At 36.6% G+C, this 26,985-nt stretch overlaps 1 protein-coding gene and 1 non-coding gene across 2 annotated transcripts in view; one reads left to right on the forward strand and one right to left on the reverse strand.

Annotated features, from left to right (window-relative positions):
- The window catches only part of KNL1 (kinetochore scaffold 1), a 64,185-nt gene extending 38,156 nt beyond the window's left edge, over positions 1-26,029 (reverse strand). Inside the window, exons 1-8 of the mRNA XM_059915577.1 lie at positions 25,834-26,029; positions 19,185-19,238; positions 18,038-18,077; positions 16,264-16,329; positions 11,972-12,033; positions 4,154-4,206; positions 3,873-3,906; positions 1,815-1,852 (exon numbers count right to left, since the gene is read on the reverse strand). Of these exons, the coding sequence (XP_059771560.1) occupies positions 1,815-1,852; positions 3,873-3,906; positions 4,154-4,206; positions 11,972-12,033; positions 16,264-16,329; positions 18,038-18,077; positions 19,185-19,219 (328 nt within the window). The 5' untranslated portion in view covers positions 19,220-19,238; positions 25,834-26,029. The remainder of the gene's footprint in view (positions 1-1,814; positions 1,853-3,872; positions 3,907-4,153; positions 4,207-11,971; positions 12,034-16,263; positions 16,330-18,037; positions 18,078-19,184; positions 19,239-25,833) is intronic.
- Positions 26,030-26,426: 397 nt separating this feature from the next.
- On the forward strand, positions 26,427-26,508 carry TRNAS-GCU (transfer RNA serine (anticodon GCU)). Its single transcript has one exon. It is a non-coding gene; the product is annotated as a tRNA-Ser (tRNA).
- Positions 26,509-26,985: the final 477 nt, after the last annotated feature.

The raw sequence follows: 26,985 nt of genomic DNA on the forward strand, positions 1-26,985 counted from the left end.
AGTTTACGGCAACCTCGACTGAATATGATGAAGTAATTATGGGCTTTTTATTAAAGTCTTATTTACATATCCAGCTTCCATTCTTGTCATTTACTTAACAAATATTGTTTCAGAACCTATTATGTGCCCCAGAACTCAACCATGTACTAAAGCACAAAGAACAAGACAAAATTTCTGGACTCAAAGAGTTCCTAGTTTAATAAGAGAGCCAAAAGTAAATACCTAAAATACAGCATGATAAATTCTACAATAGGGACTTCCCTGGTGGCACAGTGGTTAAGAATCCGCCTGCCAATGCAGGGGACACGGGTTCGAGCCCTGGTCCGGGAAGATCCCACAGGCCATGGAGCAACTAAGCCCGTGCGCCACAACTACTGAGCCTGCACTCTAGAGCCCGCGAGTCACAACTACTGAGCCCACACGCCCTAGAGCCCATGCTCCACAACAAGAGAAGCCACCGCAATGAGAAGCCTGTGCACCACAACGAAGAGTAGCCCCCACTCGCGGCAACTAGAGAAAGCCTGTGTGCAGCAACAAAGGCCCAACGCAGCCAAAAATAAAAATAAATAAAAAATTTATATAAAAAAAAAATCTACAATAGACTGAGAAATAAAAGGGGTGTTGTCAGAGCACAAAACAGAGTGACTAACTCCTTGGTTTTGTCAGTGAAGGCTCGATTTAAGCCAGTATTACTTAACGTATGTTGCCAGATGGTGAACTGCTTATTATCAATTAATTAATTCATTTTGAGATAAGGAGCTTGCAGCTGATGTGAAATTCCTTTCATCAGTAGAGCTTTGCTAAGAAAAAAATGCCACTAACTAAACAGGAGCTTACTGCCATAGTTGATTTACATTCTATTGCAAGTTCCTTTTCTGTCAAGGACTGTAACAGTTTGTGGACTGGCTACTTTGAAAGCACTAAAGTTAAGCTAAGTGAAAAGCTAAGTTAAGTGAAAGATGAGAAGACTGTTAGACAAATTGTATTAGGAAGATCACTTTAGGCAGAGGAAATAGCATTTACAAATGGATACAGGCAGGAAAAAGTCCACATGGGAAAATGCAAGTAGTTATTCATGGGATATAGCACAGGATGCCTATAACAGGCTGGAGATAAAGTTGGAGAAAAAAACAAGCCAAATTATAAAAGGTTTTCCAAGTTTATGCTGAAGAGTGTGGGTTTTATCCCGTAAGCAAAATAGTGTCACTGAACAATTTTAAGCTGGGAGGTAATATGATAAGATTTAGAAATATGTAGAATGGACTAGAAGGATAAGAAACTAAATACAATAGCCCAAGATAGAACAGCGAGGACTTGAATTCAAATACGGGCAGAAGGAACAGAGAATAACTAACAGATGGGCCAGATATTTTGGAGACAGAACTGAAAGAGAATAGGGCCTGGGGAATTCCCTGGTGGTCCAGTGGTTAGGACTCCTCGCTACCACAGCAGGGGGCCCAGGTTCGATCCCTGGTCTGGGAACTAGGATCCTGCAAGCCGCACAGCCAGAAAAAAAAAAAAAAATCAAAGAGAATAGGGCCAAATGGATATGGAGAAAGGAGGAAAAGGTAAAACATGACTCAATTCCTGACTTGAGTGAACGACAGTGAGTGGGAGTTCAAGATAGAGAACAAGAGGAACAGCAGGTTTGAGAGAAATATTAGTAAGTTTGTGAAATTTTAAATTAAAGATTTTGTGTAAAGACGAACACTTTCTCTACATTTTTTGTTCATGGTTCTCTTACATATTATTTTTCAAGGAATCTAGATAAATAGAAAAACGTATGATAAGAAAAGTATTCTGATCATACTCACCAGTTATCTCACAGTAGTTATCTTCTGGATTCTTATTCCTAAAAATAATAAAGTAATTTAAAAATCTATACTCTGGACAATTACCAAGAATCACAACAGTTGAAAGAGTAGGGTAGGCAAAAGGTTTTCATAGGGTGACTGGCAGAAAACTCCAAAGACATCTTTAAAAAAAGACTCATCTAATACTGGCAGAAAAAATTACAAGGCAATTAAAGGACCTTACCATTAAATTTTTTCAGATATCTAAATTTCAAGAACACTATAAAAATATGCTTAATACATGAGCTTGCTTTTTCTTTTTTAATTTTTTATTAAAAATAATTTTTTTTTGGCTGTGCCACGAGGCTTGCGGGATCTTAATTCCCCGACCAGGATGGAACCTGGGTCCCCTGCAGTGGAAGCGCGGAGTCCTAACCACTGGACCGCCAGGGAATTCCCTATTTTGTTTTTAAGAATGACCTGTAGGGGCTTCCCTGGTGGCACAGTGGTTAAGAATCCACCTGCCCAATGCAGGGGACACGGGTTTGAGCCCTGGTCCATGAAGATCCCACATTCCTCACAGCAGCTAAGCCTGTGAGCCACAACTGCTGAGCCTGCGCTCTAGAGTCCGGGAGCCACAACTACTGAGCCCCTGTGCCACAACTACTGAAGCCCATGCGCCTAGAGCCAGTGCTCCGCAACAAGAGAAGCCACTGCAGTGAGAAGCCTGCACTGCAATGAAAAGTAGCCCCGGCTCCCTGCAAATAGAGAAAGCCTGAGCGCAGCAACGAAGACCCAACGCGGCCAAAATTAAAATAAATAAATAAAAAAAACAACGAAAAAACGAATGACCTGTAAAGCAACTCATTTTCTAGAAATTTAGCTTTAGAAAAAAAAAGGTAAGTCAAAGGAAACAACCCAGGGAATTCCCTGGCAGTCCAGCGGTTAGGACTCCGCGCTTCCACTGCAGGGGACCTGGGTTCAATCCCTGGCTGGGGAACTAAGATCCCAGGGCGTGGCGCGGCCAAAAAAAAAAAAAAAAAAAAAATGTTAACCCAAATGTCCATCAATGGGGAGCTGACTAAATGCTGGTGCAGACATACAACAGATTATAATAGACTAAGGTAGATGTACATGTAACAACATGGAAAGTGCCAAAAGACATTGAGTGATCCCATTTTTGTCTTGTTTAAAAAAAAAATGCTAAAGATAAACCATGCACTTGGATATACATATAAAATTTCTGCAAGGACATCCAAAATTATCAACAGTGGTTATCTGTGAGGAGCCTAAGTAATATAGCCTAGAGATTTTTCTGTGTCAATATATAAAGAGAATCTTTTTTTTTTTCCAGCTCAACACTAGTCAATTACATGGAAAAATTGTAATTTATTTAACCAGTCCCTTACTGATGGACCTTTAGGATCTTTTACATCTTTTACTATTAAAATAAATGTTACAGTGAATAACTTTATATATTCATCATTTCACACATTTACAAGTTTATTGGTAAGATAAATTCCCAGACATGAAATCTCTGAGCCAAAGAGCATGTGCATTTAAAATTTTGAATGATATTGCCAATTGCCTTCTACAATATATACCCACTAGCAATGAGAGACTTTTTACCTATATTCTTAACTGATTGGATGAAAAATTATGTCTCAATATAGTTTAAGTTTGTATTTCTCTTATGATTAAGATAAGCATGTTTTCATTTGTTCAAGCCTACTGCTATTTAATTTTTGTATTAATGTTATAATAAGAAAAACTAGTTTAATTAAAAAAGATCTGAGGACTTGCTATTTATTGTTTTGTACTAGCTCATGTATTTGAGGATTTATATATGAAAGTAGAATGTTTCATCCCTCTTAATAGGATAAGGTGTACAATGCACATACTTATCAACTACAGCAGTATATTAAATTATGCAAAGAATCTGTTTTCTGAATTAATCCTAAGTATTCCACAAAAGGGAATGGAAATAAAAAACAAAAAGAATTTTAACTTTAAAAACACTTCATTTAATAGGAGTAAACAAGTTTTAAAGTATAATTTACATCACATTTTTTTACTTACTGCATAAATAGAACATTTCCTCCTGCTTCTGTTTCTATAAATAGAGAAAAGATTAAAGTTTTTCAATGATACACTGATTAAGCATTAGAAAAATTGCATAAGGACATTAACAACAATAAAAAAAAATACTAACGATGTATCTTACGTTCTGCCCCCCATTGCTCAAGTTACACTTTTTAAGCAATAAGATGCATATTAAGTTATACCAATTATCTGGTTAGATAACCACAGCATAATTATATAGAAAACAGATTTAGCAGGGATTGCAGTAACAAATTTACCTGAAATTTCTGACTTTTTCACTATTTTCATGTGAGGGTCTGTCTGGAATACTCTAGAAAACAAAATAAAGATTACTGAAAATCTGCAAGGTTTTTTTTTTTTTAATCGTGTGGCTTGCAGGATCTCAGTTCCCTGACCGGGGATTGAACTCAGGCCACGGCAGTAAAAGCCCAGAATCCTAACCAGTAGGACACCAGGGAACTCCCGAAAATCTGGAAGTTTTAATTAGAACACTATGATGTTAATTTATAGTCTGTTTTGAGAAAGGTAAAATAAAGCTTTCTGATTGATTTTATAGTAAAACCACGTAAGAATAGCACACAACAAAACCCATAGGCCAATCTCACATATGAATATTAGTGCAGAAATCCCCAAATATAAGCAAACTGCCTCTAGTAATGTTTTTGTTTTTGTTTGGCTGCACTGCGCACATATGAGGCTCTGTCTGGAATACTCTAGAAAACAAAATAAAGATTACTGAAAATCTGCTAGGTTTTTTTTTTTTTTTTTAAATCGTGTGGCTTGCAGGATCTTAGTTCCCTGGCCAAGGATAGAACCTGTGCCCCCTCCAGTGGAAGCACAGAGTCCTAACCACTGGACTGCCACGGAATTCCCTAGCAATGTTTTATTGGGCAGGCCAAAAAGTGCCTTCGGTTTTTTAAGTAAAAATAAAAGATACATTTTTCATTTTCACCAAGGACTTTATCGATCAATGTATTCACCCTTTTTTGTTCCACTACCTTCTGCCATTTTTCAGGCAACTTCATAATTCCATCTTCCCAAAAGATGGATCTTTTTGAGCAAAGTACTGTTCCAGGTGCCTTTTACAGTCTTCCAGGGGACTGAAATATTTTCCATTAAGAGGATGTCGTAAAGACCAAAATGAATGGAAATCCAAAGGTGCAACGTCTGGTGAATAAGGCGGATGAATCAGAACTTCCCATACAAGTTTTAACAGTTTTTGCCCAGTCATGAAAGAAACATGCGGTCTTGTGTTATCCTGATGGAAGATTATGCGTTTTCTGTTGACTAATTCTGGACTCTTTTCGTCGAGTGCTGCTTTCAGTTGGTCTAATTGGGAGCAGTACTTGTTGGAATGAATTGTTTGGTTTTCTGGAAGAAGCTCATAATAGAGGACTCCCTTCCAATCCCACCATATACAGAACATCAACATCTTTGGTGTGGTTGGTGGTAGTTCATTTCGCTTGCCCAAGATCTCTTCCGTTCCACATTATTGTACAGTATCCACTTTTCATTGCCCATCACAATTTGTTTTAAAAATGGAACATTTTCATTATGTTTCAGTAGAGAATCACATGCAGAAATACGGTCAAGAAGGTTTTTTTTGCTTAACTTATGTGGAACCCAAACATCAAAGCTATTCACATAACCAAGCTGGTGCAAATGATTCTCAACGCTTGATTTGGATATTTTGAGTATGTCGGCTATCTCCTGCATGGTATAACGCTGACTGCTCTCAATTATTGTTTCGATTTGATCGCTATCAACTTCAACTGGTCTCACCTGACCATGGAGCATCGTCCAGTGAGAAATCTCCAGCACGAAACTTCGCAAACCACTTTTGACACATTCGATCGATCACAGCACCTTCTCCATACATTGCACAAATCTTTTTTTGCGTTTCACTTGCTTTTCTACCTTTCTTGAAATGATAAAGCATAATATGCCGAAAATGTCGCTTTTTTTCTTCCATCTTCAATATTAAAATGGCTACACAAAAATTCACTGATTTTGATAAGTCTTTTTTAAAATGCACGCTGATATAACAGCTGTTACATACAATCTAACAAAATTGTTTCGAATGAAGTTAAAGATGACTAAGTGCTACTAGAGCCATCTTACGGAAAAAACCAAATGAACCTTTTGGCCCACCCAATAAAAGAATATTTTATGACTAAACTGGATTTATCCCAGGAATGCTGAGATAACTCAACACCCAAAAATTTGTTTTATCATATTAAAGATTAAACTGGGAAAAACTCTAGTTATTTTAATAGATGGTCAAAAGCATTTATAAAATCCAATATCCATTCTTGTTTAAATACAAAACAAAAATCTGCAACAATAAAGTTAAATTTATCCAACAATACAGGGAGAATAGGTGTACTGATTTTAACAAATGTAAATTGGCTGAGCTACCCTATTAAAAAATGGCTATTGACTAAATTTTTAAAAATTTTAAACTCAATCTACAACCTATAAGTTACAAATTAAAAATTTTCACAGCTAAAAATTATCTGTGGACAAACAACAGAAAAGATAATTATGAAGTCATCCAACACATTAAGTTTCATAGCAAAAAAGTATTAGAACTAAACAATGTTGCTATCATACAGTAAGATGAAAATTATCAATGAAAACTAACAATGAATAAACCAAATTACATGTAAAAAAAGAAGTCAGAGGAAAAAAATGAAAGAAATACAAAGAAGAAAATGCAGAAATATATTTAGATGCCTCAAGATACAAATTTTAGAACACCACATATTAGGTAGACAAAGAGTAAGTTGTAAATACATATAAATAATAAAACATTTAGCAAACATATGGAGACACCTAACTGAAAGGGCAAAATAATTCTTTCCTCCATATTTAACTTTATGTATATTTATCTTAATTATGGTTGTTCCTTGCTCTCTCATTTTTTTTTTCAACCTATATAGTGTCTGTGATACAAGGAAAGCTTTCAAAGGTACAATCTGTTGCAAAAATTACTTATGAACCAAGAAAGACACATGCTTTAATAACACAAAATTTAAAGGGTTTAACCACACAAAAACTTTAAAATATTTTCTTCAATATCGTCTAGGTAGACTAGGAAATAAAAAACGAAACGTTTCAAAATGAGAAGGAAAAAAAAGCATAAATGAACAAAATATAGAAAAAATAGTAATGAAAAATAAAGTACAAATTAAAATAACTAAGATAACAATAAAATCAATCAAATCAGCTAAAATTAAGTGTTAAAATCTAATATTTACAGTGCCTTACGAAAAAAAAGGTACATTACTAGAGGTACTAAAACCAATAACAAAAATGTAATAATGACTATGTAACCATTTCTTCTTTTAAGTATGGCAATTCTACTTTGGGGACTATAATCCCAAGGTAGTAACTCAAAAGAAAAAAGGTAATTTACACAAAAATATCTAACACAGCACAAGGAACAATCAAATGCTTAACAGAAAATTTAAAATAGTTATTTTTACATTAACATTACTATTCCTAAAGAAAACACGTAAGGAAATTCCCTGGCAGTCCAGTGGTTAGGACTCAGCGCTTTCACCAAGTAGCCTGGGTTCAATCCCTGGTCAGGGAGCTAAGATCCACAAGCCAAGTGGTGTAGCCAAAAAAAACAGAAAAACAGCATGTGAAGGAAAAGTCAGTCTGAAACAAAGGGGAGAAAATGAGTTATTAAATCAAACCTTGGCCACACCTATTCAAGGAGTATACTGGGAGTATACAGACAGAATCATTCAAGGCTTGCAATAGGTGTGTACGTACCTACTGTGGACATGGATTCATTAGCCTGGTGCCATTAAACATTCTGAATCATTCAAATAACTAATAGTTCAGATTCCATGATCAGCAAGCCATATTTACATTATAATTTACTTTCTTAGGTAGAATGCCTATAAGAAATGTATTGATCTACTCAAATAAGGGTTCTGATTCATTTGATTTGGTTCTCATGATATATTTAATGGTAGCATTCTTATTTATACACAAATCTCTAGTGAATATGTTTAGTAGAAGTCCATCTCTAAGAGACAGAACCATTTTTGGTACAGAAAAAAACAATACGGAGCCTGCAAAGCCAAGGGCAAGATCTAGGAAGACAGTAGCAACGTCACCAAGGAATATACCACCTAGGGAACTCTACTGGCAGGCAATAGCTAGTCTTCCCTGATAATACCAAATCTTACTATGTCTTTCCCACCCCTCACTCCCAGAATTCAATACATATGAAATATTGACAACTCATGTTTATCCAGGAAGACGTTAATTGATTTATGGATAAAAGATGGATAGAAAAGAAGTATAAAACAATTAGAATTACTATCAATCGACAACAATGAATTTATATTTCAGAAGGTACCTACTGTTTGGAACTATTCAGTAACAGAAAGATGTCACATAGTCTGCCGCTAAGTGGGAACCCCCTTCTTCACCCCTTACCAACATCTACTTACTACTCCTCTAAGGAAAAGAAGAAAGAAAACATGTTCCCAGTAGTCCCACAACTGAAATCCTGGGCAACTATAAACTTATCCTAATGCAAAATGATGTTTTATATGGCAAATACAGAATTGAATTTCTTTAATCTGTCTGATCCTAAAGGTTTGTTAAGATAAAGAATTCAGAGGAGAGAGAGGAACAAATGAGGAATGGGAAACAATGCAGATCAAAGCCCAGGACTTTCCTAGGAAGATTTCTGGACAAGAAACAATCAAGCCTCATCCTAAAATGTTTAAATTCAAGGTTAAATTGATCTAGGAGCTCACCTCACAATAGGCCAAGTTAAAGAAGTCTGAATTATACAGAAAATAATATTTGAAGAAGGTGATATTAAGTAGACAAGCTATCTTTATGATAGCTAAAAGGAGAGCCTGTTTACAAAAAGACAGCTACCCTGGAACACCATTACATCCCCTCTCCCTCCACAGAAATGTCTTGAAAATAGGTGGTTCAGGAAAACCCAACCCATTCAATGATGAGTAAAAAGTATACAATCCATAAGGACACTGTAAGATTAAAAGAAAGCAAAGCATAACATAACTTATTAACATAAGAAAAACACTCAGAAAAATGTTGTCCCAGAGAAAATGAAAATTGTATGCATACAGTTTGCTATGGACTTAAAAAACATAACGAAGCAATAATCTCTATGAAAGACAGAAATGAAAGCAGAAATACAAGAACTCAAGGAAAAGATAGTAAGAAAACAGGAAATGACACACAAACAGATGAAACTCATGAAAGAAGCAGAAAAAAAATTTAATCATCACAGAATGAAGGCAAAACTGGAAGAGACATAGGGCGAATAACTATCTTGGAAAATATGGTAAAGGACATAGAAAAAAATTTTAACTGAACAAAGTAAAAGAAAATAAAAGGACTTAAGAGAGAATATAATACAGAAGAAAAGCAAAGAATTTAAACATAATTTGTGTTTCTAAATTATTGAGTCCCTAACGAAATTTAAATGAAATAGAAAAAGATATTTAAAGGTTAATTCAAGATTCAAGACCCAAAACAGTCAAAATAAAGATGTATCCAAGTAAAGTCAATAAACTTCAAAGATAAAGGAAAAAAAAATCTGTTAGGTAGCCTGTCAAAAAGATCTAGTTGTTTATGAGGGGGAAAAATCATGCTCTCCTCTGACTTGTTCATAGAAACATTCAATACCAGAAGATAACAGAATCACATTAACAAGTTCCTTAAAGAAAATGTGGGGTGGCGGTGGGATGAATTGCGAGACTGGGATTGACATACATACACTAGTATGTATAAAATAGATAACTAATAAGAACCTGCTGTATAAAAAACAAACAAAAACCCTCAGTGACTTTGGTGTTTGATAAAAAACAAAAACAAAAACAAAACAAAACATATTCAAAGTGAAAAAAAGAAAATGTGAACTGAAGATTTTATATCCAGCTAAATCTTCAAGTATAAAGGCTATGACTAACAGTTCTGAGCGCCCAAGAACTCAGGGAGTATTGCTTCAATGAGCCCTTCTTGGGAAAACATAAGAGAAAAAGCTTTGGTCAACCAAGAGATAATTAGGGCAACTATAGTAACAGAACTGATGTGAACATTTAAATATATATAATACAACTAAAACACAAATGTGACAGATGACCTAATGTCAAATACCCAGAGACAGAGAGAGAGAGATAAGAGAGTGAGAGAAAGGGAGAAAGAGATATAATACAACTTAAAAAAAAGGTGGGGGGTGGGGGGGGGGAAGAACTTCCCTGGTAGTCCAGTGGTTAAGACTCCGTGCTCCCAATGCAGGGGGACCAGGTTCGATCCCTGGTCAGGGAACTAAAATCCCACACACTGCAACTAAGTCTGTGTGCCCCAACGAGAGCCGCACGTCACAACTACTGAGCCCATGCGCTCTAGAGCCTGCACACTGCAACAAGAGAAGCCCACGCGCTGCAACGAAGACCCAGCGCGGCCAAAATAAATAATAAATAAGTAAAATTTTTAAAAAAGATGGGTAGGGAATGAGGGGGAGAAAATAAGAGGAAGAAGTAGGCCAATAACCTCATCCATTATAAATGCCAAAGGATATTATATAATACAATGAAGTTTTAATTGAAGTTTAAGCATATTTTTAATAGTACAAAAGTATATTATTAAGTAAAATTGGGTTGGGAGAGAGGAAATCGACTAACTTTACCATTGCTCATACATGGTCAAACATTACACAAAGGTATACCACAAAAATGAAAACAAAAATATAACAAAGACAGAAATCTTAACATCAGTCTAGGTGGAATTTGGGTCAAAAAGCAATAAACAAAGCAAAGATGAATATTTCATAATGCTAGAAAGTGCAATCCCAAATGAAGATATAGCGATGATGACTATGCACCAATAAACATAGAATAAACATTCATAAAGAAAAACTACTGGATAGAGTGGGATGCACTGTCAGTTAGAGACTAATTTACCTCTCTCATAATTCATGCAGATTAAAGTGACTAAAATTATATAAAATTACAGAAGACCCAAATAACATGTATAAAATGGATATAATTGATATATATCAAATTCTATACCCTAAAATACAAAATGTATCTTCTGTTCAAGTGGATGGATCATTCACAGAAATTGATCATATACAAGACCACACAGAAAATTTCAATAAAAATCAAAATAATACAAATTAGCATTCTCTTACTACAATATAACTGAAAATTAATGACCACAAGATGTCTTTACCACCTAGATATGAATGTGAAAATTCTCAATTAAACAACTCTTTAATGAGAAATACAAATATACTGCTCAGCATTAAGAAAATAATAATAAAAAATTACATATAAGAATTACATTAAATTAATAACTTAGGGAGAAGTGATATCTTTATGATGTTAAATCTTCTTATTCAGGAACTTGTCTTCATTTGCACAATTCTTTTTTTTTTTTTTTTTTTGGCCATGCTGCGGGGCATCTGGGATCTTAGTTCCCCGACCAGGGATCGAACTTGTGTCCCCTGCAGTGGAAGTGCAGAGTCCTAACCACTGGACCACCAGGGAAATCCCTGTACAATTTATATTCTTTTATTATTAAATTTACAGCAACTAAATATAATGGAAAAAAGGACATTTATCTTCTATCTGGTTATTATTTTTATATAGGAAATATATTAATTTCTAAATATTAATTTTGTATCCTGCTACTTACTGTTTATAGAGGTATTTCAATTGATATTCTTGGATTTTCCTAATATTCAATTATTTAATCTGCAAAGGTGACAGATTTATCCCTATCTTTCCAATTTTTATAACTCCATTTTCTTTCTCTAGTTTTTTTTTGTTGGTTAGCACCTCCAATACAATGTTAAATAGCAGCCGTAAGACACAGTTGTTTTGTTCTGGACTGTAGAGGGGATGCTTTCAATGTTTCTCATTTAAGCATAACAGCCTTTTAAATAACAATTTTCTAAAGCTTCTCTAATTGAAACACAAATTATCCCAATCAGTTAGTACCAACATATTTGGTGTGACACACAAAAAGTATTACCTGTAACATTTTAATTATTTTTCTTTTCAACTTACTTTATAGTATCTGCAAAGCTGACTCGACGAGAGTTTTTCTTATTTCTCAAAGCATTGGATTCCTAAGGGCAGAGAATATATGGTATGATTTTTAATGAAACCACTGTGAATTAGGTCTCCAAGATTACGATAGACAGAGACCAGTTCTTATTCTGAATTAATGTGATATCATTAATTTTGATAATTAATCTGATTCTCCAAAAAATTCCAATATAGAAGCACTTAACATGAATATGATTTTCAATGTGAAAAATAAGCACAGTGACACAAACAACATATTTAAGGAAGGTGATTACTATCCCTTACCTTTTCTCTCTCCTTTAAATGAATGGTTATTTTGCAATTAAGTAGAAGAAAGACTGGGAACAAAACAAGTGATATGTTGCCTATTATGGTAACCCTACTATACTATTTTTAAGATTAAAAAATTTTTTTTAATTGCGGTAAAATACAATTCACATAAAATTTACCATCTTAACCACTTTTAAGAATTTTAATTTTTGGGGGTGGTGGTGTGATGAATTGGGAGATTAGGATTGACATATATACATTAATATGTATAAAATGGATAACTAATAAGAACTGCTGTATAAAAAAATAAATAAAATAAAATTCAAAAATTAAAAAAAATTTTTTTAAGTTTTATTGTGGTAAGAACACTTAATCTAACCTCTTAACAGATTAAGTGTACGATACAATACTGTTAACCATAGTGACAATGTTGTACAGCAGATCTCTAGCATTCATTCATCTTGCATAACTGAAACTTTATACCTGTTGATTAGCAACTCCCCATTTCCCCCTCCTCTCTGTCCCTGGCAACCACTGTTCTCTTCTCTGCTTCCACGAGTTTGACCATCTTAGACAGCTCATATAAGTGGAATCATGTAGTATTTGTCCTTCTGCGACTATTTTACTTAGCATAACATACTGAAGCATCTTAACTGTTTTTTTTAAATTAATTAATTTATTTCGTTGCAGTGCGCAGGCTTCTCATTGCAGTGGCTTCTCCTGTTGCGGAACATGGGCTCTAGGCGGGTGGGCTTCAGTAGTTGCGGCACGCGGGCTCAGTAGTTGTGGCTCACGGGCTTAGCTGCTCTGCGGCATGTGGGATCTTCCTGAACCAGCGCTCGAACTGGCGTCCCCTGCATTGGCAGGTGGATTCCCAACCACTGCGCCACCAGGGAAGTCCTCAACTGTTTTTTTTTTTTAAATTTATTATTATTTATTTTTGGCTGTGTTGGGTCTTCGTTTCTGTGTGAGGGCTTTCTCTAGTTGTGGCAAGCGGGGGCCACTCTTCATCGCGGTGCGCGGGCCTCTCACTGTCGCGGCCTCTCTTGTTGTGGAGCACAGGCTCCAGACGCGCAGGCTCAGTAGTTGTGGCTCACGGGCCTAGTTGCTCCGCGGCATGTGGGATCTTCCCAGACCAGGGCTCGAACCCGTGTCCCCTGCATTGGCAGGCGGATTCTCAACCACTGCGCCACCAGGGAAGCCCCCTTAACTGTTTTTAAGTGTACACTTCAGTAATGTTAAGTACCTCTATATGGTCGTGCAACAAATCTCCAGAAATCTTTTCATCTTGCAAAACTGAAACTGTATATCCATTAAACAACTCCTCCTTTCCCCCGCCAACCTGCCCACAACCACAATTTTACTTTCTGTCTCTATGAATATGACAACTGTAGGTACTTCTTAAGTGTAATTTATAAAGTATTTGTCTTTTCGTGACTGGTTTATTTCACTTAACATAATGTCCTCAAGGTTCATCCATGTTGTAGTATGTATCAGAATTTCCTTCTTTTTTTTTTAACATCTTTATTGGAGTATAATTGCTTTACAATGGTGTGTTAGTTTCTGCTTTATAACAAAGTGAATCAGCTATACATATACATGTATCCCCATATCTCCTCCCTTTTGCATCTTCCTTCTTTTTTTAAGGCTGAATAATATTCCATAGACACCACATTTTGTTTATCCATTCATCTATCAATGGACTCTGGGTTGCTTCCACCTTTTGGCTACTGTGAATATCACTGCTATGAACAGTGGTATACATATCTTCAAGACCCTGCTTTAATTCTTTTGGGTATACACCCAGAAGTGGAATTGCTGGATCATATGGTAATTCTATTTTAATTTTTGGAGGAACCACTATATTTTACAGCAGCTGCACCATTTACATTCCCACCAACAGTGCACAAGGGTTCCAATTACTCCACATCCTAGCCAACACTTGCTATTTTCTATTTTGTTTTTTTTTTTTAATAGTAGCCATCCTAATGGGTATGAGTTGATATCTTACTGTGGTTTTGATTTGTATTTCTCTAATGATTAGTGATGCTGAGCATCTTTTCATTACAATTTACTTTTATTTTCCCTCATCTTCCTTAACAACGGCAAACATTTTTACTCACGTAGATACTGAACACAAAAAGCAAAAGACAAAAACAAATGAAATCCATAGAGAATTTTAACTGTGCTAATTCTGGATAACTGAGGACAAGTTTTGTTATAACAAAGAATCATCCTCTCTGTTAAGATCTTTGGCAGACATTACAGGCAGCTTTGAGCTTAATAATGACAATAATATGGACATAGTAAATACTACTATATTTCTTACTAAAAACCCCTGAAATTTGTATGGTATATTGGAAAGAGCACTGAGTTAGAAATTAGGAGATTACAGCTCCAATTTGAAGTTTGCCACTAACTGTGTGGGCTCAGACAAAACATTTAACCTCTCTGGACCTCATATTTCTCATCTATATAATGAAGGAACTAGATTCAAGATTAGTATTGAGGTCCTGTTGGTTTTAAAGCTCTATGAGTCTATGAATCTGTCATTTACTCATTCAAACATTCATTAAATTAAAAAACACCACACATACCAAATCCCATGCTGAGTGATGGAAAAAGACTGGTAAAGGAAACAATACAGTCCTTACTCTAATGGGGATTAATGGTGAAACAGATTAAAACAAAAAATCCACACAAATATAAAATTCAAAGTGTAATGAGTGGTGTGAATAAACACTGTATATAAAAAAATAAGTTAGCCTGATAATCATGGAAGATTTCTTTGAGGAAGTACATTTAAGTTGAGACCTGAAGGATTAGTTAGTAGTCAGATGAAGAGTTGGGCAGAGGGAAAACATTCTAGGCAGAGCATGTGCAAAGGCCCTGAGGCAGGGAAAGGCTTGAGGTATTTGAGAAATAGAAAGATAAGAGAGGCAGAAGTAGCATAAGCACTCAGAATTATATGGTCTCCAAAACTATACACATTTCATCAATCAACAAAATGTACTGAAAGTGAACTATATACCAGGCATAATACATTAAAAAACATATAACGAAGTCCCAACCTCAGAGAGTTCTCAATTTAGAATGGACATTAGTAAACAATTACAACAGAAGATGTTAAGGGATGATTTTCTGAGAGAAATGATACCAAAACTGAGTCTTGAAAACAAATAGGAATTACCAGATAAACAGGACTACAGGGCTTCCCTGGTGGCGCAGTGGTTAAGAATCCGCCTGCCAATGCAGAGGACACAGGTTCGAGCGCTGGTCCGGGAAGATCCCACATGCCGTGGAGCAACTAAGCCCGTGAGCCACAACTACTGAAGCCCATGTGCCTAGAGCCCACGCTCCGCAACAAAAGAAGCCACCGCAATGAGAAGTCTGCACACCGCAACGAAAAGTAGCCCCCACTCACCGCAACTAGAGAAAGCCCGTGTGCAGCAACGAAGACCCAACGCAGCCAAAATTAATAAATAAATTAATTAATTTTTAAAAAAGAGGACTACAAATATATGATAAACCAAGTATGATAAAATATTAATTATAGAATCTAGGTAATGACTATATGAACATTCACCCTAAAATTCTTTCTACTTTTCAGTGTGTTTGAAAAACAAATTTTTAATAAAATATTGGCAGATAAACGAAGAATGAGGGACTAGCCATCTAGACAGAGGTAACATCACATGTAAATACCTGCAGGCTTGACAGTTCATGTCTGTTTGGGGAATGGTAAACAGTTCTGAATGGTGAGATACATGTATGAGAGTGGCAAGAAAGAAGTCTGGAAAAGCAAATAGGGGTTAAAAATCAAGAGTGCCAGCTTGCTCAAGTGTTTGGATTTTAACCTTAAGGCCATGGGATGCTTACTTGTACATATTCAACTGAGAATCATTTATGACATTCTCCCTTCATATAGCTAATAAAGTTTCTAACTATTAAAAATATCACTGAAAACAGTCATCTATAAAGCATCTGTACCAGAGACTTACCTGAACAGTTTCATTCCCATTCCCACCTCTGAGGTCCTGAAGAGGACTCCTGGGGGGTTTCAAAATCTAGAACAGAATTATTCAAGAAAATCTGCAACATCTATTAATAATCACTTCATTTCAAGTTATACCATGAGCAGAAAGGTAGAGATGGTAAAATTCCTGTAAAAACCTCTAAAACTCCTCAAATTCATATTGCTCAGTAGTATACTTTGTGGCTGCTTTAAATATTCGGCATCTATTCCCTTCTCCTTGCCCACATTCCCCAATTATTTTGCTTACTCTCATCCCATGTGGTCTGGGTAAAGCTCTACTCCAACTCTAGAGTTCAACAGGTAGCCCTGGCTGAGAACAATCTGCACATGATATTCTTTTGTCAATAGTGACTGGTTTGGTAATGAGGACTTGACCCATATCAAGATAATCAAGCCAACATGATTCAATCCTGAGTATTCTCTTTTTTTTTTTTTTTTTTTTTTTTAATCCTGAGGAAATAGACACTATTTTTTATGTAGGACTTGAACCTGGAAGTTGGGAGAGCTAGATGTACTATAGTAATCACAGAGGAAGAGCCGTTCTGATAATGGAGATTACCCAGATAAAGTGATCAGAGTATAAAAAATGAAATCCTAGTACTGGTGATCGTGTCCAGTACTTTCACCATAAGCATATTTGCCATAGACATCTTTGTTGCAAACATTTTTGCTGCATAACTAACTGGCCATAAGGCAATTTTGCTATAAAAGATAAAAGAGGGACATTAAAGAGGACATAATGAAACATGAAAAATGAGTAAGAAAGTTAAAGACTTTATTGCAAGATATGAAATACTTGAATACATTTAAAATGTGTGTAGATTCATGGCAATACTGAGCAAATAACTGATTTTATTTTGTGGGTTGTACCTAAGCATTTGCCTTCTGTCTTTTGCTCATAGTATTTTATACATTTTTTTGTTTATTGATTCGTTCTCTTCATTTGGCATCGTGCTTTTTCTTTTTCATTAAAATTTCTTCCTTCATTAGACAGGTTATCAGTTTCCAAATACTAGGATACATATTTGTAACTGAGCTTTGTATTGCATTATAAAACCCTTCCACACTGTTGTTTGCTCTTGGCATTATGTCATATGTCTGTTGACAGATGTTCTAAAATTCTATGGGAGAAATGGGTTCAACTCTGCCTTGGAGACCTTGGCGTATCTAAGATTTATGTAATATAAAAATGAGAGTACTGCATCAATGAAGAAATGAAATCAAACTATCAATTAGTTATTTAACCTTTACAGCTAAATTGCACTGCTGCCAATTAGTTATGTGGCAAAAGTGTTTGTGGCAAAGATGCTTACAGTGAAAGTACCCTACAACCTCTGGTGCTACTGTTGGAACAGCTGATTGGTTAAATTGTGCCTAACATCATCCCTATCTTTGGATTTTTTCAATTTCATAACCCAATAAATTTTGTGCTTAAATCGGTTTGAGTTGGATTATTGTGTGTCTTGCTACAGCTTTGTACACGTTTAAATATATTTTTTAAACAGCTTTATTAAAGTATAATTTACATAGCATAGTATGTATTAAATTACCATGAAACCCATAAAATAGGAATTTTAGTATATTTACAGAATTGTGTAATCAGGTTAAATATTTGAGTCTATCCAGAGAGCAATAGAAGCCAGTGGGGTTGGGATGGTGATGTCATTCAAAATTACTGTGGTATGTAGTCATCATTCAATAAAAGGTAACAATTATTAGCTCAAATAGGTGTTTCTTACTGAGGAATGTCGTCTTCTAACAGGTCTCTCTACATTGTCACTGAAAGAGGAAAAAAAAATTACATACACAGCGGTAAAAGACTGAATTTCTAAAACCCATCATTATAACATCCCTTACATGCTTTTAAATTGGTCATCACTTAACACTTGGCGCACTTTCACTTAATAAAATTTATATTACAAGTCTTAAATTCAGTATTTAGAAAGTCAGTGTTTTAAAATACATATGGTATACCATAAGACTATCTCTTGAAAAACAATCAGTAAAACATAATTTACCATATTGATATAAGCACAATTATAAGATAAATGGACCAAAAGAAAAAAAAAAAAAAGAAAGAAAGGGAATTCCCTGGCGGTCCAGTGGTTAGGACTCAGTGCTTTCACTGCTATAGCCGTGGTTCAGTCCTTGGTCAGGGAACTAAGATCCTGCAAGCCGCAGTGCAGCCAAAAAGAAAAAAAGATAAATGGACCGTAAATCAAGAGATTCTAGTTCTGGTTTTACTACAGTGTGATTTTTAGACCAGGTTTTGAATATTCAACTGGCTATGGTGGCCAAACAGATAACTTAGCAGATGCAAGAAAAATAGGTGGTATTGAGACTATAAAGGGGAGTTCCTTCCTGCCTGGTTTGATCATCACAGCTATTATGTACTCCGCTCATGTTAGTTGTTGCCAAACAAGAATATGAGCCCAGTGTTGCACCACTTGATTTTTCAGGAAAAGCTGAAAATCTAATTGTTGTATGAAATCTTGAAATTTTGGCAACTAATTCAAAAATTAAAAAACATTGTTTATTGTTTAGACAATTTTTTCTTTGTCATACATATATATGCCTGTAGGCTGTAAACTGCCACTAGTTTGTGACGCCAACTTTGGACAAATCATTTCATTTCCTTGGGCCTCAATTTTCTCATCCTTAAATTGAAGAGATAGGAAGTGGTCTCTAAAGTCCCTCTCAGTTTTGACTCTAGATGAGTTTATATAAAGATATGGCAGGGAGTGCTGTGACTCTGTAACATTTACTTCTTTTCCCTGGAACAGACTGCGAAAACATTTCAGAAGTTATAAACATGTCTTACTAATTGGAAAAGTATCTTTCCCTGATAAAGAGTTGAACATTTTTAGCTGCATTTCCCAAACTCACTTTTCTTCATTAGCCTCTGAAGACATCCCATCCATTTTCGAAGAAAAACCGTTTCTGTAACAAATACACAAAATGAGAAAAGGTGAGAAAAAAGGAAGAGAAGTTGTAATCTGTGAAGAGATTAAGAGCAGAACAGAGTTGTAATTTCAGGATTACTTTCTGTGGGAGGGCCAAAAAAAAAAAAGGAAAAACTTCACTATGGGGCTATGAAACATGAGAAATTCTGAGGATTTTAAAATACTCTCTTATAATTCCCAATCCTGGAAAATTCTCATATTCAAGAGGAAATCAGTGACTAACTCTGATTGGAATGATATGGACGTTAATGGTTCAAATAAAAATTTGTCCTAGTTTATATGAGTTTATGGATTATATAATAATTCAATCTCAAAATATAGTCAATCAGCTATCAAAATACTGATATTTGCATAAAGTGGATTTGCATAAATGCATATTTATCTTATGAAAATTTAACTTTAAGTACTCCAGCAAAAAAAAATTTAAGACATAAAAATAACATTTTAGGGGCTTCCCTGATGGTCCAGTGGGTAAGACTCTGGACTCCCAATGCAGGGGGCCCAGGTTCGATCTCTGGTAGGGGAACTAGATCCCTCATCCTTCTGCAACTAAGAAGTCTGCATGCTGCAACAAAGACCTGGGCAGCCAAAATAAATAAATAAATAAATAAATAATTGGGGGGGAAAAACATTTTAAACAGTGCAGTTGATTATGTTTACAATCTCACTCAATGAGTATTTGTCTTGGAAAGAGTGTGCAATAAGAAGCATAACCTGAAGTTTCTTTAATTGGTCTTATCTCCTACCTATCCATACCTATATTTTCACTTTATGCATTTTAACCTTAGAACTTTACCCCTGGGTAAGAAAAAATTCCATTGTAGATTTCAAAAACCAGAATAGCTAGAGATTCTGACTCAACAATATTAGCATTTCTACCACAATACTAAATTAATACCACATACATATGGACTTCCCTGGTGGCACAGTGGTTAAGAATCCGCCTGCCAAGGCAGGAGACACGGGTTCGAGCTCTGGTGCGGGAAAATCCCACATGCCACGGAGCAACTAAGCATGCACCACAACTACTGAGCCTGCGCTCTAGAGCCCGCGAGCCACAACTACTGAGCCCATGTGCCACAACTGCTGGAGCCCATGCGCCTAGAGCCCGTGCTCCACAACAAGAGAAGCCACCGCAATGTGAAGCCCACGCACTGCAACAAAGACCCAACACAGGCAAAAATAAATAGACAGATAGATAAAAATACTAAAATACTTACTTAGAAAAAAAAAAATACCGCATACACAAACTTTCAGAATCAATGTTCTTACACTTCTTAGCAATAAGTAAAAAACCAAAACAACAAAAAAACAGGTACTTAAAAGATATCTTATTTTACATGCTTTCATCATATATAACAAAAGTCAAATTAAAGAACAATACTTCATAATGAACTTGAACCTGAAGTAAAAGTCTGCTTATTTTTCAGTATTGATTTATTTAATTAGCTGTTAATATAGATATAAGGTGATGGGCATCTTCTAGGATTTGATCTCTGACCCTCTCCTTTTGTCCTCCATCACTTTCTCAGTCTGCTTATCCATTCTTCTGGTTTCACTTACCTCCTGTTCACAGATAACACCTATATCTACTTAAAATAATAATTTTAATTTAAAAATTTAAGCTATTACATACTATCCTCTTTCCCAAAAGCAACCACCTTCACCACTTTAATTATTTTGTATCTAAAGAAAGCTCTCTTGGGACTTCCCTGGTGGCGCAGTGGTTAAGAATCCGCCTGCCAATGCAGCAGACATGGGTTCGAGCCCTGGTCCAGGAAGATCCCATATGCCGCGGAGCAACTAAGCCCGTGTGCCACAACTTCTGAGCCTGAGCTCTAGAGCCCTCGAGCCACAACTACTGAGCCTGAGCACCACAACTCCTAAAGCCCGTGCACCCTAGAGCCCGTGTGCTGCAATTACTGAATCCTGTGCACCTAGAGCCCGTGCTCCGCAACAAGAGAAGCCACCGCAATGAGAAGTCCACACACTGCAACGAAGAGCAGCTCCCGTTCTCCACAACTAGAGAAAGCCCATGAGCAGCAATGAAGACCCAAAGCAACCAAAAAAAAGCTCTCTTACCCGCAACCACCTCCATCTCATATACACACACAGACACCCCATACCCATAAAAATACAGTACAATAAAGGAAAGATTACATGCTAATTTCACTACAATAAATATAAAAATCCTAAAAAGAATAGCAAAAAAAGAGCCAGCAATTTGTGGAAAGGTTGTGAAAAGGACAATATATCACGGTCATGTTGGTTATATTCCAGAAATGCAATATTGGTTTAACATTAGAAAATCAATTTTACAATTTACTATACTAACAAATTAAAAGGGAAAAATCCTAAGATCATTTCAACAGATAAAAAAAAGTTTGCTGACTTTTAACATCCTTTCATGTTAAAAAAAAATTTAGCAAACCAGGAATACAAGGTAAATTCCTTAACCTAACAAACAGTATCTATTTAAAAAACTAACAGCAAACATCAACTTAATGGTGAAACTGAAAACTTTTCCTGAGATCAAACAAGTACGACAGCTATTTCCACTTCTATTCAATCTATCATCAAGTCTTAGTGGTTCTGTTTCCAATATATATCACAAATTCATTCATTTCTATCTTCAGTGCCACCACCATAATTCAAGCTGCCATCATCTCTCAAGTAGAATATTGCAATTTCTACCTCACTGGTCTCCCTACTTTCACTCTTATCCCTCTAAAATACTTTATCCACATAGTAGGCAGTTATCTTCTTAAACATAAATCACATTTAAGACATTCCCTTACGTAAAACCCTTTAAAAGCTTCCCACTGTACTGAGAATAAACTCTTTACCAGGACCTACAAAGCTCTACAAGATTTGGGTCCTACTTGACTCTCAGACTTCATCTCATACTACTGTCTTCCTCACTCTCTATGCTAACCACACTGGCATTTTTACTGCTGCACACACAAAGCTTTTTCCCGTCATTAAATTTATATTTGCTATTCTCTCTTGGCAAGAAGCCAAGAAAAGTACTCTTTGTAGACTGTGTATGTCTCCTTTGTGGCATTACCACAACTGTAATTTAAAAGTCCATTATGTAAATTAATTATTCCTTTTATCTTCCCAAACTACCTGATGGAAGAAATTTTCACATACTGAAGTATGGGGAAGCCATTCTGGATTATACATGATTTGGCTTGAACTTTATTCTAATTAAAACAGCCCGTGTTATGGCTTATCAAACATACATTGTACATCTGCTTTAACCATTAAAGAAAAGGGTATACTGTCCAGAAGTAAAGAATGTCTGTTTTGAAGATAGAGATAAATGCCTCCCTTTCTGGGACCTCAGTGCTAGTACTCCTTTGATGATAAGGCTCGCTACCCAGGCTCCCAGGCCATACTGACTTGCTGTGTACTTACTAATCTGTCTTTTCTGGAAACTCTGAAGGAAAGTACCCTTGTCATGTTTGATGTTCTTTGTTCTGACAAAATATAAAACTGTGCTGAAAATCATGCTTCTCCAGAACAGTTCCTCAGAGCTATCTGAGAGGTTGTCTCCCAGGGTATAGTCCTCAGTTTGGCTAAAATAAAACTCTCTTCTATTCTTATTATAGATTGATTATTGATTATTTGCATCAACATACCCTTGCCCCAACAGTAAACTCCATGAGAATACGGCTGGTGTCTCTTATGTTCACTGTTATATTCTGAGAATCTAGCACAGTGCTTTGTAAATAATACGAGCTATAAATATTTGCTGTATGACTAATTAAGAAACAATTCTTTGGGCTTCCCTGGTGGCACAGTGGTTGAGAATCTGCCTGCCAATGCAGGGAACACGGGTTCAAGCCCTGGTCTGGGAAGATCCCACATGCCTCGGAGCAACTAGGCCCGTGAGCCACAACTACTGAGCCTGTGCGTCTGGAGCTTGTGCTCCGCAACAAGAGAGGCCGCGACAGTGAGAGGCCGAGCACTGCGATGAAGAGTGGCCCCCGCTCGCCGCAACTAGAGAAAGCCCACGCACAGAAACGAAAACCCAACACAGCCAAAAATAAATAAATAAATAAAATTAAAAAAAAAAAAAGAAACAATTCTTTAAAGTTGCCTTCATGATCTATGTCTTGCATTTTTTTCTTCTTTTGGAAATATTTTCAAATTCAGTGATAAATTAAAAATTCACAGATTAAAAATAGTAAATACTATCAAATCAGGATCACCTAAACATCTTCATTGTTTGAAACAGTCATTGTGCATCATTCTTGTCTAACCTGCAGACCAGCTGGCACTTAAGTAATAAGATTCAAAGCTTATTGATGTCCTCTTTTAAAAATATTCTATTCAGTACATATCTGTAAGTTCCACTTCCAACAGAAATAGGAGACTCCAGGTTCTCACATTAAGCTTCATGTGTAAAATGCTATTATGGTTGAACTTTTGATCACTGTCACATTAATTGATTATTGATTGGTTCCAAAACTGTGCACCTGGCACACAGGTAGGGGTGCTACAGCTTACTCACAAAGGTGCTCTGGGATATTTTGAATTTTTGAGAGAAACAACAATTCTCAACATCTATCCATCACTGCTAGCTCAAAATAGTACCCATTCACATTACATTAGTTTTGATAACATATTACTGCAAAGCTGGATTTTTGGCAGTTGCTGTGATATAAAGCAAGTACTTTTGATCAATGTAGTACTGGAAATGAGGGTGGCAGTATCCAATCTGATTCCAAAATCTAAAAGGTGTGCAATATTCAACAGGCACACATATCCAATTAGTAAATAATTGTAATTATTTATGAATAAAATTAAAATATTATCTTTTACTTCAATTTATGTATATTATTTTTTTCAAATGGCTACTAAGCAGCTAGAATCATTCAACAACAACTTCTAAAATTGTTTGGGCATAAGCACTTAATAAATATTGATAGAACTGTTAGGTATTTCTTTTGTCCTAGGGGCACCATGAGCCAAGAAAATTTGGGAACTACTAGTCTGAATAATCCAGAGGTCCACAAACTACAGCTGCTGGGCCAAATGGGCCTTTAACAGTACTTTTTTACATTTTAAATCAGTTACAGAGAACAAAAAAAAAAGCATAGAAAGAAGAAATGTGACAGAGATCATGTAGACCATGGAGCCTGCAAAACCTGAAAATCTACTATCTAGCTATTTGTCCACTCCTTCATTTACTTCACCACTATCTAGAGTTAATATATTTCATAGTGTCCAACGATATAGACTCTAGATCTGTGCTGTCCAATACAGAACAGGTCTAGAGTCTATATCATTTAAATTTTAATTAATTAAAATTTAAATTAATTAAAATGAAATAAAATTTACAATATAGTTCTTGTTACAATAGCCACATTGCAGGTCTTCGTCACATGGGACTAATGAGTACCGCGTTAGCGCAGAAATAAAACATTACCATTAACACTGAAAGTTTTATTGGACAGCACTGTCCTACTAACAATATCTAGAGTATCTTCTACCATCTCTTACTTAGCATCAAACACATCATTAATACTACCACTCCAAATACTTTTACTCAGTTTACATCTATTTGTCATCTTGTAAACATTCCGAGCCATTCACATAGTCAAGAAGAATTATACTGCTTTGAACCCAAACTTTCATTAGCAAAATCTTACATTAACTCCTCATCTCTATAAATCATTCTTCCCTTCAAGTTCCACCTCAAATACCACTTTCTCCAAGAAGCCTCCTTTAGTCTCCATTGCCAAAAAGCATCAAATAAGCTTTTCTGTGCTCCCATATTCCTTTAGAATGTCCTATAATCCTTTACATTGTCCTGTTTTATAGTTATTTGTGTATATTAATTCTTTCCCGTTCTGGACTGTAAACTCTAGATGCGGGACTGAATCATCCGCTCCCAGCCCTAGCACAAGACAACAAAGAACCCAATACAAATCTGAGGAATTCGACTTATTCAATTCAACCGAAAACTTCAATCTTAATACCTAGAGTAAGCTCTGCTTTGGTCTTCTCTGCCATCTCTCTATAAACCTATCTTCAAAATTCCAATCGGCAATGTATTTTTTTTAGAACTTTTTCTTAAACTCTAGTATTGAGATAAACAGCAAGAAAAGACTCCTAACTCTGGCCTAACAATGGACAAAGGAAGATTTTTTAAAACTTATTTGCGGTGTACTAATATTGGCTTTACTTGTTTACGTTATTACATCCGCCGGAAACCCAAAATCTGCTCAGTGCTGCTAGCACTCGATCAGACATTGTAAATAAACCATAAGCCGGGAGTTTAAAATCACTTATTGCTGTCACTTCACTTATAGCTAAGAAAAGATTAAGAAGTGCAAACAGCCGCGAGTTCCCCAAGGAGAAGAAACTGGGGTGCGAGGAAGAGTCCCGGAATCCTGACAGAAGATGGCGGGGCGGGGCGGGGCGCCGCGGGCCAGCGAGCCGGGTCCCCCCACCGTGGGTCCCAGGTGTGGATGGAGACTGCTAGGGAGGAGGGAGGTGGCACATATGCAGGCCGAGGTGAGGAAAGAAAGAGCCCCGCACCCGTGGAGAAGAGTCCGTACCTGAGCCCAGCGAGTTCCGAGGCAGCCTGGCTGTAGGAGTGTCCCCCACCTCCCACCGCGGGGCCTTCAGACCGCTCAGACAAAACCTAAATGCCTCCGCGCGAAGCCCAGGCCGAAAGTTACCCGCCGCGGCCCAACTGCTTGAGAAATTCTCCTCAGATTTGTTTGGGGTCCGCACGCTTCTCAGAGAGGCACCTCACCGCCACCCCTCGACGTCACCTCACAACACCCAGACGGCCTCAGTGAAGCATTCAAATCTAACCGCCTAGCTGGAGCGCATGCGCAAAGCCGCTCAACGCGTCGGCCCCGCCCCTTAGGGTCCAGAGCCTTCCTAAGACTCCCTTAATCAAACTTTCTTTGCAGCCTGTATGCCGATTTTATTTCTTTCAAGGTTATCTCATTTTCTACCGAATTTTCCTTTGTCCCTTCCCATTGCAGATCCCCCACAGTATGGGAGCGGCCATCTTCTTTTGATTTCTTGCTATTAAAAGGATAGGAGCTTTGCTTCCGTACAAAATGGCGGCTTCTATCACATTGCGTCACATCCCCCTAGTTTTACTCCCTATAGCTAGCAGGAAGGAGTAGGTTTCGGGGACGAGGTGGCCGAGTGGTTAAGGCGATGGACTGCTAATCCATTGTGCTCTGCACGCGTGGGTTCGAATCCCATCCTCGTCGAGAATTGCTTTTGCCTCTGATTTGAACAGATGAACGTAAATTTGCTTGCGGAATGGAAACAGTTGAATATTTGTTCCAGGTATGATTTACTAGTCAATTTACTCTAGCACAATCAACCTCCTGTTTGAATCTTTGAAAGACGGGTTCGGGAGCATTGTGACCTCGCAGATAAAGAAAAAGTTGGGAAAGAGACATTTTCTGGGATTCGGAGTTTAATTAAAAAATGGATTTAATGTCTTTTTAATGAAGTAAACAACAGTGCATAGAATTCCACGATTATTACTGTTCCCATATGTTCCAATTGTGGTCTGGTCAATATTAATTAACCCACCTCCTGATTGAGGAACTTCAATTACTGTGGATTCTTACCCCAGGGTTTTCACTTTCAAAAGCTACCGCGAGACAGTGTTGAGGATTCTCTTCCAGCCCCCAGCAGGTTGCAGGTGTTCAAGAAAAGTATTCGACATTAAAAAGATG

Source organism: Balaenoptera ricei, chromosome 2, assembly GCF_028023285.1.
Source record: "Balaenoptera ricei isolate mBalRic1 chromosome 2, mBalRic1.hap2, whole genome shotgun sequence".
NCBI classification, from domain to species: Eukaryota; Metazoa; Chordata; class Mammalia; order Artiodactyla; family Balaenopteridae; genus Balaenoptera; species Balaenoptera ricei.